Source organism: Pocillopora damicornis, chromosome 7, assembly GCF_964200805.1.
Source record: "Pocillopora damicornis chromosome 7, jaPocDami1.2, whole genome shotgun sequence".
Lineage (NCBI taxonomy): Eukaryota > Metazoa > Cnidaria > Anthozoa > Scleractinia > Pocilloporidae > Pocillopora > Pocillopora damicornis.
Genome location: NC_142676.1, coordinates 8,466,912 through 8,480,835, shown reverse-complemented (window position 1 = coordinate 8,480,835; position 13,924 = coordinate 8,466,912). Strand labels below are relative to the sequence as shown.

At 39.1% G+C, this 13,924-nt stretch overlaps 2 protein-coding genes across 5 annotated transcripts; both read right to left on the bottom strand.

Moving 5' to 3' along the window:
- Positions 1-316: 316 nt before the first annotated feature.
- Positions 317-6,409, bottom strand: LOC113682691 (uncharacterized). Of its 2 annotated transcripts, XM_027199854.2 has the most exons (9): positions 6,126-6,409; positions 5,583-5,702; positions 5,259-5,347; positions 4,793-4,855; positions 4,155-4,292; positions 3,182-3,307; positions 2,691-2,953; positions 2,079-2,328; positions 317-1,759 (listed from the first exon to the last, which is right to left on the bottom strand). In XM_027199854.2, exons 3-9 carry the CDS (start codon positions 5,323-5,325, stop codon positions 1,002-1,004), a joined length of 1,665 nt encoding a protein of 554 aa, XP_027055655.2. In that variant the 5' UTR covers positions 5,326-5,347; positions 5,583-5,702; positions 6,126-6,409; the 3' UTR covers positions 317-1,001. The 2 variants fall into 2 exon arrangements, with proteins under 2 accessions (XP_027055655.2, XP_027055656.2); XM_027199855.2 differs by lacking the exon at positions 5,583-5,702.
- A 256-nt stretch (positions 6,410-6,665) lies between these two features.
- Positions 6,666-13,003, bottom strand: LOC113682692 (uncharacterized). Of its 3 annotated transcripts, none has more exons than XM_089212900.1 (6): positions 12,907-13,003; positions 10,149-10,270; positions 9,825-9,947; positions 8,287-9,438; positions 7,681-7,904; positions 6,666-7,158 (listed from the first exon to the last, which is right to left on the bottom strand). In XM_089212900.1, exons 2-5 carry the CDS (start codon positions 10,255-10,257, stop codon positions 7,699-7,701), a joined length of 1,590 nt encoding a protein of 529 aa, XP_089069026.1. In that variant the 5' UTR covers positions 10,258-10,270; positions 12,907-13,003; the 3' UTR covers positions 6,666-7,158; positions 7,681-7,698. The 3 variants fall into 3 exon arrangements, with proteins under 3 accessions (XP_089069026.1, XP_027055658.2, XP_027055659.2); XM_027199857.2 differs by having other exon boundaries at positions 12,676-12,946; XM_027199858.2 differs by lacking the exon at positions 12,907-13,003 and adding an exon at positions 11,260-11,803.
- Positions 13,004-13,924: the final 921 nt, after the last annotated feature.

Genomic DNA, 13,924 nt, shown 5'->3' with positions numbered 1-13,924 from the left:
AATAATTCGATTAATGTTTTCCACTCAGGGAGCCAGCTTTGCCTCAGGGAGCCGGTGTTAGGAAGGTAAACTTAGGGATAGATTAGAGCTCAACTCTCTTCCCAGTCCTCATATCCTCCTCCTCAATTTCAAATGAATACTATTCCTCTCTTCTAGGGCCTAAGGAACAAAAGCAAGTAGTCATGATGGATTGTCGCTGAGCTCGAAACAGGGCTTTTGATATTTCAGATCTCCAATTTAGTCTCTGAAATGAACGGCCATGGAAACCACAGTTCTACGGAACATGCTACATTTTATTGACGAGGTGAGTGAAACGTTTAATCTCTTGATTTTATTGAATCTAAAAAGTCATCTTTAATTTTTTTCTTTTTAAATTAAGACATGTTTGGCTTGAGATGCAAATTTTATCTCTTAACAAGAGAGCAAAAAACTCATTTGATACCATATGTCGTTTTAGATTTCTCTATGGTACAACCCTGAAATTAAAAGAAGAAAAATCATCTGTATAAAGCTAAACTTTGCTTTGAGCATGCATAATCACGATTGTATAGGTCAAATTAACTACGTTTTGGTTGTTCATATCACATTTAGTACAAAACATACCTCTGGAATTTACATCTGAACCGGTTGATATTCCTGTCTACTATTACACTCATTTACAATTTAATTTCCAAAGTCATTAGCTAAAAACAGTAACATAGTCAGCAATACAGTGCAAGCTCACCCATGTTGCTACCTTTCACAATGTTTTATGAGGTGGAAATGCCAAAATCTTATCTCTTTTCTTGTCCTCTGTCGTGTGTATTGAACTAATTTTGACTTATGAATGATCCAACGGCTTCAAAACCCCTATCAAATTTCTCAACTCCGCTTCGCCGTTTTAAGATCAAAACTACGTTAAACTTAATAAAAGGAACCAGACAAAATGGAAAATAATTGAGCATTAGGAAATGTCTATTTAATACTCTTCCAAATTAGATATTTAGGCTACCCCTAATGCTCTACTCTCCACTCCCAGAGAACATTACATCGTCCTCATACTGGTTACTACCAGATGAACTGGATTCAAAGTCACCACTTTCCTGTTTATAAAGCTGACTGCCACTACGGATGTTATTTTTGGGAAAGCCTTGTTTGACATTGTCCTCCCGTCTACTTCCATCTGAGCTGGTCTCATTGTCATCAATTTCCTGCGCTGAATGCTGCCCGCTCCCAGAAATGTCACTTTCTGGAAAGACCTGTTTTACATCGCCTTCTTGAGTACTTTCGGGACTGTTGTACATCGATACATCATGTTGTTCTTCTGAATCCATCTCTTCGCCACTTCCAGAAGAAGACGTTACGTGTCCTTCCGTATTCTCGTGATAGTTTTCAAAATTCTCACCCGAAGTTGTTAGTTGGCTCTCGAGTGTTTTCGCGTGCTTCACTTCTTTATCACCTAACGGAAGCATTTCAACCCTCGGTTCGTGGCCACTTGAAATTTCATCATTCCCTGAAACTATCACAGGAACCTCTTCTTTTTGTTGACCATTTTCGGCTTCTAAATCCTCGTCTTCCTCTTTTTCTTCTTTCCATATTACGTCTTGACTTGATTCAGTCTTCTGAGCTGTTTGTCCATCAGCCTGATTTTCTTCCGCCTTTTTTCGTTTACCATTCCATGTCAGACCACTGACGGCTAGTTGTGGAAGAAGAGAGTCATACGGTCGAGGAGGAGGAGCAGGGGCAGGAGGTTCGTTCAACTGTTCTTGTTTATTTCCACCTGTAATTATGATACAACTGAGGGTTTTGCTGTGATTTCTTGATTATCGTTATATTTTTATCGAGAAGGTGTAAGGGGAGATAATTAAGGGCAAATCTCACTTAAAGGCTCGCAATATCATTAACGCGTATATCACAAAGCTAATTAGATTTTTTCGGATTGTGCAATAGTTTCCTTTCTCTACGCATAACAAGCAACCGACAGTAAATTCTAACCTGCAAAATTGCCTCGCTGAGGAACTGGTTTAGCCGGCGTTCAGTTGAAGAAACGGAAGAGAGGTATATAATTGGAAACCGTAGGGACAATATTATATACGTACCTTGCAATATTGATGACTGATTTATGAACCCTTGTGAACTTGTCGAGTTTGTTAGCACTTGGGATCCGTTGATCTGTTTTCTTCCTAATAGAGTGTTGTTACCTGACTGAGCAGAGCTGTTCGTGTACAGTGGAAAAGAAGGTTGGCGTAGCTCTGGGTGAGTCACATACTCATTTTGCTTTTGAGTCAGTTGTAACAGTTTTGAGTTCCACCATTCCTTTTCGAGAACCGACTTCAGGTCGGCAGGAAGCTGAGTCGGGAAAATAAAACATAAATTAGAATTAAACTGTAGATTAAAATTCCCTTCACATGCAAATCGAGATTTCACTCGAAATTACAAAATTTACAATCTTAAAGTTTTTTTTGGGTGAAGCTAAATGATGCGTCCATGAGCGAGGCGAAGTCTTTCTCCACCCAAGACTATCGATAAAAACTAGCAAACTGTCAGAAAATCTTAAAGAACTATGCATGGGTTTGTTCTCAAGGGGTCAAGGACGAATGGCAATATAGTACCGTGCTACTAGACGCTTCATTCCTTGGAAACTGAGACAAGCTTAAAAAAATTTCATGCACTTTTTCTTATGACTAACTCTGTCTATATCCAAGTCTTACCGATTCCAGTTCTGAATGAGGACGAATAGCAGCAGATGGCGGCGGTGGTGCAGCAAAATCAGTGACATTTGTGGCTGTTACATGTGAAGTATTCTGAAAGTTGACTGTTATGTAGCGTTCTTCCATGGAATTTGCACCCATATAACCGTACTTTTGACAACTGTGCGGACATTTTTTAAGCAGGTCTGAATTTTTCTGGCACCAACCAGCTTTGGCCCAGATTGGACAACTGGGTTCCGAGTCACTCACTTTGTACTCGCTTTCTATAGAAACAAGAATTAAAAACGATTGAGCCGTTTAATTTGAAATCGCAAAAACTACTAAGGATAAGATAAATTATGCTATAGACTACGAACGAATCAGGGTAAGGCTTAGATTTGGCTGTAGTTCCGTTTTTAATTCTTTTGAGAAAGTTGCTTAAATCATCTTCCTTCAGCCCGCTAGGAACACGATATTAAAGAAACACCTTTGGATTGTCAAAAGCAACTCACCTGGACCACACATCTCGCAGCTCTTTTTGCAGTTCTGAGCCATGTAGTCTGGTCGCGTCGCGCATTCATTGTTTGACACCCATTCTGGACAGTGCTGATCGACATCTTCACATTTGTCAGTATCTCCTAACATGAATTCAGCAAATCTTCAAAGTTATTAACACGTTCAAGAATATTGCCGAATCATTGACGATTAAACAACCATTCATATGCATCATCCAAGGAGACGATAGAAAGGTTTTCCAGCTTGAGTCGCCCTTCCATACAGGGATTAACCCCTCAAAAATTTAACCGTTTGGCCATTACATGGTTAGAAAGCGTAGACTTGGTAATTTTTTATTCCTCTTTTTTTTCAAATAGTTTATTTTTCATCTCACCGCAGAGGTGTACATAGCTACATAAGTCCAGGTTGTTCATACGCACCCCACTTAAATCAAACGTATCGTTCCTCTAATTTTTAATTCAGTGGAAGGAAGGAAGCCAGTTGGCCTTTGAAATATGCAGCCGAGGAATTTAGCGGGGACTAAGGAGAAACAAATCCAATTGAAGCAAACGAAACCTAAATTGTTGTAAATCCCAGTAAACCAGTTGGATATCACGTTCAACTGGTTTTCTTTACACGACCGCTGCAGAAGAGTTGACAAGGGTGCAACCGAGAAGCAGATCTATTTGAGCAGGTAGAAGAAAAAAATATTTGATCTCGATTCAAGAGTTGAATAGGGGCACCGAGATAAAGATCTAATTGAGAAGGTAGATGTAAAAAACGTTTGACTGTTGCCACTTTCCAAGTCAAACAGCGCACAAAAATCACTCAGCCACATCGCCTCCTGAAATTACGCTCCTTGTCTGTCTACTACGTTGACGTCAGCATCGCAAGGGAAGAATATCTTATAAAATGTATCATGTTCGGTTCAGTGCTGGTCACTTAAAAAATCTAGTGCCTTATCGTTTAATAATATGATCGATTTATTACCTCCAGCTTTTCTGCAGAACCGGCAGCTCCATGGACATCTGTCAATCATGTAATGATAGTTGGACGCGCAGAATCCATTTTTAGCTTCTTTTGAGCACGATTTGACCCTATCGTAACACTCCAGTGGATTGATACGAACTACAGGGTCAATAAAATGGAAAAGAAGTTTTGACGTGACTACCCCATGCATATACGTGACTACCCCATGCATATATAACGATGCATATATATATATATGATTGATTTAGTAAAAATGTCAATCATTCATCAAGAGTACAATGAATAGAAAGTGTCTTTAGGTCGCATTTACTTAGCAACACGATGTTATCATCTATCTTTCCCCTTTTCTGATACAATAATGTGATAGAGCGTATTTTTTAATCGTAGAAAACAGTACAGTTAGAGAGTTCGAGATAGGCCATTATTAAAAAGCAAAACAAAACAAAAAAACAAAAGCAACAACAACGTTAACGATAGAACTCCAAAATGATCATCAGAGTCTGCTTTCGATCAAACCCACAGATACTGAGAAATTCAAAGATGAGCATCCATTCACGAAGAAAGGTTGTGAGTGTCGTTAACGACGAGAGCCTTATGACGCAATTAAGCTAAATTATTGGGTTTTGAATATGTCTTACCTCGAGAGACATCTAATGCTATCGGGGCACCTTGCACGGCTTCTTTCGTACAAAGATAAAATACTGAAACAACCAAACAAACACGAAATATGCTAGCTTTGAATATAACACGCAACGTAATAACGCTAATGTAAATGAAACTGCTTGGGAAACTAGTCTCTATTTGATGCACGTCCAAATGTTACAACATCCATGTGAGTGTTTTCCCATCAATTCAGTACCTCATTAAATAAACTGTATAGTTTTAAATTGTTGAGATGCGTAGCTGAAACAATCTTGCTGATTAATAACTGAAAAATTAAAAAGAGACAAAATTGTAATCTGCCATAACATTCTGTTCTCAGCAGCGAAAAGGTAAGAAAGAAGGCAGTTTGTAATTTGAATAAGCAGTTGGTTAATCTCCTCGCCGGAGCACATTGGGTTATTTACAAGTGGGTCTACCACAAGATTTTTGCTTACACCGTACCTGAGACAATGACATATAAAATGATAGAGAAGACAGCATTTTGAGTCTTTTGTCCGCATTCAACCATCCCGTCATAAGTTTCGTGGTATCTGAAGAATTAAATAAAAAGGTTTGTATAGAAAAAAGCTTACGTTCTATTTTATTTTTATAGTTGAGTCTATGTAAATTGAATTCTCATCGAGCAATTTTATATATATGCAATTTTTTTATCACTCATGAAATAAAATTTGAAAATTGTTCTTAATAAATTTAAGAAAAGCACGTATTAGGAGAAACGTTCTGGAGCTGGAAGCCCATTAGTTTATTTAGGAAGAGAAAACTTACCGTCTATAGCTAGTTTTTACTTCATAATTTGTAGAACACAAATCCACGTCGAATTGAACGAATCAATGAAAGCGGTCAGCCTTGCGTGGATAGATTTGACAGGTGCTACATATCACAAAACTGCAGTGTGAAAGAATTTATCGTTTTGAAATAGACTCCTCGTAAACATTTGTTTGGTGGAACCGTGGTGAAGTGCTAGCCTCTTACAAGTAATGAGTTGAAAACCTCTCGAAGTTTCTTGTTATAAAAACACAGTAAGCCAATTTTACCTTATATTTATTCCAAAATCTAGGCTGTGTTTTTCTGGGTTTTAATAACTCCTGCTATTCATGACAAATTATTTTTCTTTCTTGTTTATATTCATTTTTTAAAGAAAATGTTTAGATTCTATGAAAGCCAGCAACTAAGAATACGCCATGTTTTTAAATCGTTTATCGTGAAAGACGAAACATAAGAAAAGAGCTGAATTAAGGCCATTGTCCTGTCTTGTTCCCTCGACACTTTGATTTAAAACCTGAGTAATATAAAGTATAGGACTCTTACCAGAAAACGATTACCACGGTTAAAAGTTTCAACATCTTCAACTGAATGAAGAAAATCTTTGCTATCGTTTTTTTTCCATGTCGACGGGTACCTCGTTGGAAAAAACTGGTGGTTCAACTTATTCGGATATTCTTCCAAAGCATAATTCAGTCACATAATAAATATCAAAGTCTTTCCCTTTTCCAAGGAAATTCATACTGATGACGGAGATGCGCAGCTGTCTTTTGACTCTTGATCGATGGGGTCAGGACTTGAGCCCTAAACGACATATTGCGTTGTTCTTGATCAACACACATTACTTTACAAACCCTCACTCTCCCCTCCCCCCCCCCCTCCCCAAGAGTACGAATGAGTACCATCAATGCAAATTAGTTCACCGAATAACCCAGGTTTGGAATTGAAGGGTGGGCGAATTCAGTGCCATATCCGCCATCGTGTAGCTTAAAGCCCTGGTGAGCGACGTAGAGTGGGCGGATAAGGAAAACGTACTTCAAGCCTGTGTGGAGAATTTAGATTCCGATACATATATCAATGAAGAACTCAAGGAAGAAATAAAGTTTATTTGAATTTATGCTTAGATTCTATTTTGCGAGTTTAAAAACAAAAAAAAGCCAACGTCTGAATTGACAAATACGTGTGGTGAATTGTTTTGAGCGAGACAGTGGAAACATAAGATTTAACGAAATGTGCAAGAATGCCACTGAACTCCAGTTTTGTTGGTTGTTGAACGCACATAACAAAAATAAAAAAATTCTTCAGTCTTGGTGATTTATTTTTTAAAAGATAAAAGTAGTCTTTGAATCAGAAGACCATTCGTCTTGCCATTTAGGAGAAATAAAAATGACTGATAGGAATATAGCATGATGCAGCCGATCATTCATTGAGGCTCCTGTATATTCAAGTTTAATAACTTAATACGCATGCCATAATCGAGCTCTTTCTTCATCAGATGCAAAGAGAAGTCGCAACACTTTTGCGTACAGCGTCATAAACGATTAGCAACTCATAACTGAGTCATTCGTTGGTGTATCGGCTGAAAATAAACAAAAATACTTCAACTGAGTCTCATGAAAACGTGTCTAAAAATGATTTGAAGCGATCGATGCTAAAAAGCTAAGCTTCACACACTTAATGAATACAGGAGAATGTCTTGCCACGGACGCAAAAAAAAAGGCAAGTTTCCAAGTTTTTAAGTTGTCTTTTTGATAAGTTCAAAATGCAGAAGGAGTTCACCAAAGTGAAAAATGAAGCAAAACCAAAGAATTCCAGATTACTTCAGACACTTATTCGAGGACTGCAATAGATAACACTTACGAGGCATATTTGATAAAAATAACTCTCTAAAGAGATCAAAACCCATCTTTCGAGTCTAAATATTAGGTAATTTCAAATGAAAATCATGAATTCCTTTATAAAGCTTCCTTCAAGGTTATAAGGTCTTATAAACGAAAAGGTAATTTTAATAAAGACCAAATGCATTTGAATACGACCGCATTTCACATATTAAAAAATTGCGGCGGAAAACTCGAGGTTCGCGATAAAGCGGACTATTTACCTTAAAAAGTCTAAAAACTTATGCCACTACTACTTCATCAGCAGCCAGCTTGAGATCTTTTTTCGGCTCTACTTTCTTTTGCTCTACACCTTCCTTCTTGATAGTGAGTGGACCTTCTGTTCCTGGCCAAGGATGTTGAATGACATACGTTTGACCCCCCGGTTGCGCGAAATCAGATTGTGGTTCAGGGGCCGCGGGACCAGCGGGTCCAGCCGCCGGACCGACTAAGGAGTTTTAGAAAGAGAGATGTTGATGAGTGTATGGTACTTTAAAGCTATCTTAAATGAAACTGCATACAAGAATGTGACTGAAAACCCTTCGATGATAAACAAGGAACTTTAGAATAGTATCAGAGATTGAGTCCTTTAGAGTCTAAATGAAGGAAGGAAGGCTGGGTGCTTCTAAAGGAAGGCAGAAGGGGTATAGGAAGTTGGAGAGTTTGGATGGTTAGCTCTATGGACGTAGGAAAGGTGCAAAAGAGGGAAGAGGTAAACGAAGATAGAAAAATGGTACAAGGAGCGGGGAAACAGATGATCAGACATATAGACGCATGTGGAAGGTTGAAGGGACGTGATTGTGTGGCAGGGCAAAGACACTTTAACCTACCGGGTGCAGCGGGCTGAGCAACAGGAGCAGCAGGCTGAGCAGCAGGGGCGGCAGGCTGAGCAACAGGTGCTGCGGGCTGAGCAACAGGTGCTGCGGGCTGAGCAGCAGGTGCGACAGGCTGAGCAACAGGTGCAGGTTGTGCGGGCTGAGGAACTTGCTGGACTGGCGCTTGAGGTTGCCTATTTTGTCCATAATATTGTTGTTGCTGGTAAGAAGGTTGCTGGTAAGGAGATGGTTGCTGGGCATAGGGATCTGAACCGTATGGATTGTAGGGTTGTTGGTAGCCAGCCTGTCCATATGCCGACTGTCCATAGGGTGGTTGCTGTCCATAGGGTGGCTGCTGTCCATATTGTGGGCGGCCGTAAGGAGTTTGAGCTCCATAAGGCTGGTAAGGTCGGTATGGCTGCCTAGGTGGAGGACGGCGGGCGTCAACGGGAGGTGGCCGCTTCAGCGATCCTTCTTTCTCTTCCTTTCCTTCTTTCTCTCCCTTTTCTTCTTTTTCCTCCTCTTTTCCCTCTTTTTCTTCCGTTGGTGGTGGTGGTGGAAGAGCTGGTGGCTGGGGAGGCAGAGGCGCCTGTGGACCTCCACATGGGGGTTGTGGTTGTGGTGGTGGGCACGGTGGCTGACCGCAAGGTGGCTGAGGTGGACAAGGAGGAGCACAAGGATCCGTAGTCATTTGAGGTTGACCACAAGGCTGTTGCATCATTCCTTGTTGGCCATACGATGGCTGCTGACCAAATGATGGTTGTCCATATTGGGGTTGTTGTCCGTAAGGTTGCTGCCCATAGGGCTGTTGAGCGTAGGGTTGCTGCCCATAAGGCTGTTGAGCGTAGGGTTGCTGACCATAAGGCTGTTGTCCGTAGGGTTGCTGCCCATACTGACCATATTGTTGTTGCATGTTTGGTTGTGCACTATATGGTGGCCTTCCATATGGCTGTTGACCAAACCTTCCAGCCATTGGCTGTTGTCCGTATCGTCCACCCATTCCAAAGGTGTCACCAAGTTTCTTCTCAGGGACGGATGGTAAAGCAACAAACCCTTTGCAACTAAATTTGCAGTGTTTAAACATATAAGGCTGGTGATTTGCTTTGGCGCAAAAATCAGAACTCTTCCAGTTGCTGCATCTGCTGTCGTCATCCATTAGCATTTCCCCTACGATATGTAAAATGTCCAAGGATTACTTCATGAACGTAGCAGTGCAAGACTAAGAAAAAAATGATTAGTCAGACCTCGAGGCTGAGAAAAAATTTGAGAAATAATTCTGATCCCTTTCCGTGTTCTTCGATCGTTTGTTACATGCTTTAGTTTCGGAACATATTTGTTTTTTTCGATATCGCAAACAATGTATACACGAGTGAGCTGAGCATATTAAACGCATTTAAAAGATTACTGATGTAGATGGATAATAAAGAATTATTGAACCTACGACCGATTATAATAGTACGCTTAATCACCAAGATTGATAACTACATTAATTATACTGAAAAGCGAATGAGTGCACTGCAAGAACAAACCAATTTTTATTTGCTTCTTCGTACCTGGAGAACACATTTTGCAGGCTAACTTGCATTTCCCTGACATGATTGAATGGCTTTTCGCACAATAACCCAGGGGCGCCCATTTTTTGCAGAATCTCACATCCTTGTCAAAACACACGCTGTCTGAAGAACAAAAGCAAAAAGAAACCAAAACAAATCAAAGACTTGAACTTCTCATAACCATACCCTGCTGCAAACTCTTGCATGTACGCGTCAAGCAACCTCAAATACCGACTTAACAACCAAAGCGTGTCATCTTGATGTAGCACTAAATTAGGTCAGCCTTACACAACAATCACGTTTCAGGACTTGGTATTTTCATACCTTTTTGTGGCTTATCCTTCAATTTCGCAGCCTTCTTTTTTTCAACAGGCTTTCCTTGACACAAGGAGCCGAGTATCGTCAACAAAACAAAAACCACCGTTGATTTCATTGCCACTTGCCTTCTATAAAGAAAAAACAGCAGTTGCTTATGAAGTATTTAGTCAGCTTAGTTAGTAAGTTAGTTAATTTAACAATTGCAAGCTAATAACTCCTCCAAACTCTAGACTCCACTTGGACAAGAAGAGTGAAAACTCCAAGCATTTGCGATAATCAGCGGAAAATTTATCTTTGGCGATTTCAATTATTCACATACAATTTTTGCAAAAGGAGAGTTGTCGTGAACAATCCTGGCCTCGGCGAAACTAGCGAGTACAGATGACTTACTGAGGACACTTGCCCGCGGAAATTTCAAGGCAGTCTTGTACAGTTACTTAGCTTTGAGAATTTACAGTTGCTGGCAGGTTTTTTTTTGTTTGTGGATACAACAAGCAATTTTCTATAAAAAACATACGACACAAAACAAACTTGCTTGTGGAAATTTAGTTTAGTTTTTTTTTTTTTAAGAGGAAACAACGCACATTTAGAATCTTGCTTGATTTTCAGAAGTGCACCATTTTAATCATGAAATTGATTCGGTACCAGACAAAATGAACTTGGATCATCATATAATTTCTACGGGATGGAATTCCTTTTTATTCTCTGTAGCCCCTCTTTGGACCAAAGCATTTCAAAATAATTTGAAATGTTTTAGTAAGAAAATCTAGTACATGAGTCCAATCCGCCACCGTCGACTAGGTTTGACAGGTAGTGCCACAATTTGAATTTGAAACACTTTTATGTTCACAATTGAACATTTGAAAGAGTAATAGATCTCCGGAACATTTACTTTTTCTTTTAAGTTTCAAATGATTATTACTATAATGAGGTCAGAGTTTCCTAATTTGGACTTAATAGAATCAAAGCAAGCAATTGACTCCTATATAGCATCCTAGAAAGGTTATGTCATTCACTTAATTTTATCGAAATGGCCGAGAAATGATTGCAAGAGAACAAAGTAACGGTACCATCCGTGATATCGTGTATATTCTTCGTATTAAAGATATCATCTCACCTTGAATACACCCACAGCTTTTTGTTCTAAAGGCCTTTTGCTTGTTGTGAATTTTAGGTGTCACTTTGGACCCTTCAGTAGATCAATGATCTTATGCAAACGTCATCGACCTTCTGGGGGGTAATTACTCAAAACCAAATTTTCTGCGACAGTTCCAATATTTTTCCAGAAGATGACTTTGCTTGTTCTTCTTTACTTTATATTTCTTTTATTTTAGGTGAAACTCAGTAACTGAGAGTTTCAAATAAGCGCCAAGTTGTGCGAACTGGGCATTCAACATTTCACTTTCTCAAACTTGACTCTTGCAATAACTTATGCTCGAGTCTTCGAACCGTCAGTCCGTGATTAAAGTCCTGTACAGAAATTCTTTTACTCAGAAAATCGCATAACACGATCGCATCAGCCGTCAATAGCCAAGAGACACCGGGATGTTCAACAGAAAACACGTCCCCCAATGTTTTTTCTCTGTTATTTTGTTTCTAATAGAAAGTTAATTCCATCGTAAATGGAAGTAACGATGTTTGAAATACTCCGGCCACCAGCAAAGCATGTAAGGCGGTCAATTGCTCGTATCATTTCTAGCAGTCAAGCACAAATTTGTCCTGTTTTCAGCATTGACGTTGCTTGAATTTGGGAATTTTAGACCCCAAACTTGCATGATTTCAATGCGAAACAAACTTAATTTTGACTATCAGTGTCATAATACACTTATGGGTTTAGCGTGACCTTATGAACATGGTTGAAATAATCAGTCATTTTCCGAACAGGTACGGAGCGCTTTGAGTCCATATTATTTCATAAACGCAGACCAACAGGAAAAGTTGTACAAACTTGTTAGACAAGGTCGAAAAGCGTAAATAGTCATTCATGTAAGGTACATCAAATTCAAAGTCAGAACCTTATAAGCTGGTTTTTGGGCAACATTTTGAGAGAGATTTTAATCAGTTTAAGTCTTTCAAACAGTTCATCAGACCATCACATTAAAGTAGTTTGACTGATATCAACCGAAGCATTTTTTTTCGCATCTGCTATTCAAAGTAATAATCCATGTTGCCAGCTGAGTGCGAAACTCGCTTTAAAGCATTATTAGATGGAATGCCAGGGCGTTCTATTTTCTTTCAACTTATTATAACCTAAAAATTATTTCGAAGGCCAGAATAAGTATTAAAATTAAAAAGGAGAGAAAACGAAACAATCGAAAGCTCCATTTTGAAGTCGACAACTCCTTGAACTTTATCCCTGAGCACTGATGGCTCACTACTGCTAGGCAAATTTAACGAAGTAGATTTGCATGTTGTACTCGGAGGGTTTTTTGCCCTTGACGTAAAAACCTTAGAGTGCCTAAAGTAACGGACCCAAGCATGCTTATTGAAAAGCATACAAAGCGAAAGATTCAGTGAGCGATAGATGACCTACCTGATTTTTTGCGCGTGGCTGCGGACAAAACAAACTTGTTGCAGTCAAAATACTGCCGAGGCAATCTCACTGAACGAAGGATGCAACAACCCATTTGGACATATGACCAGTAAATAATTAAACGAGAACAAAAGGCCACAAGCAAATTCCTAAAGGATCAGTAATTTTCGTCAAAGTTCACTGCATTTAAGCTCTGACTTGTTTGGACGACCAAGCAGACAAATTATTTACCTTTTCAAGTTATTCAGAACCAAGGAATACTTGTTTAATTCTTTAGGCTATGACTCATTGTTCATTGTGAGAAATGGAGCTCGAAGATATATCCCTTTTGCCGAATTGGTCATCGTTTTTATTTCTTACCTAGGCCTTATGGTATTTGCTGACGCCACCTTCATATCATGAAAATAATGAGAAGGAATTGAAATGTCAAGTAGATCCAACAATGACGGAATCTCAGTCAAACTACAATGTTATCATTAAATGTCCCTGTTTCCATAGTTTTTCTTCGCTCTCTTCTTTGTGAGATGAACTTTTTGACTGATCTACAAAAAATCGTAGCTTCTAAGAGGTTTTGGAAATTTTAGCAAACAAGTACTTTGAGACTGTCGTAAAATTGAGAAATTTACTATTGCGTGGTGAAGATTAGTTGTTTTTTTTCACGGGTCAATGAATTGAGAGCCATAAAACCGCCCATTTCGAAGTCAAAAGTATCCAAATGTTTTCCTCCTTTTCATTCATCGACTCAAAACACTATTTCACGGTTGGACACCATTATTGAAGAGACCTCAAACAAACCGGGGTCAGGAGAGCTATATTTATTCGAAAGAAACCTTCTACGACCACGTGATATAGGATTACTGGGACACAGAAAACAACTCAGGATCAACCCTCTCTCTGTTTGAGATGTCATAAGATGCACCATGTTCTCCAACGTGGCTGATTCTGTGCTATGTGATCGTTAGATACGTTACACGCTATTTATTTACCTGAACTGACCGAGCCTCTACTGGGAGATTTTCATTTAAATGAATGCCCTTTAAAATAAACAGCATTCTGTGTTACCAAATAACTGCAATGACAAAAAGTTATTATGAAAAAAAAGTACATGGCAGATCGTTTTACAAAGAAAGGAAGAATTTACAGCTACAAGAAATGTTTGTGTCAAGTTTGATAAACAGATACAATCCTGGGCAATTCCTTCTAATCTGAAGTAAAAGGCCTTTCAGTTTCCCTCCTCTTACGCTGATAT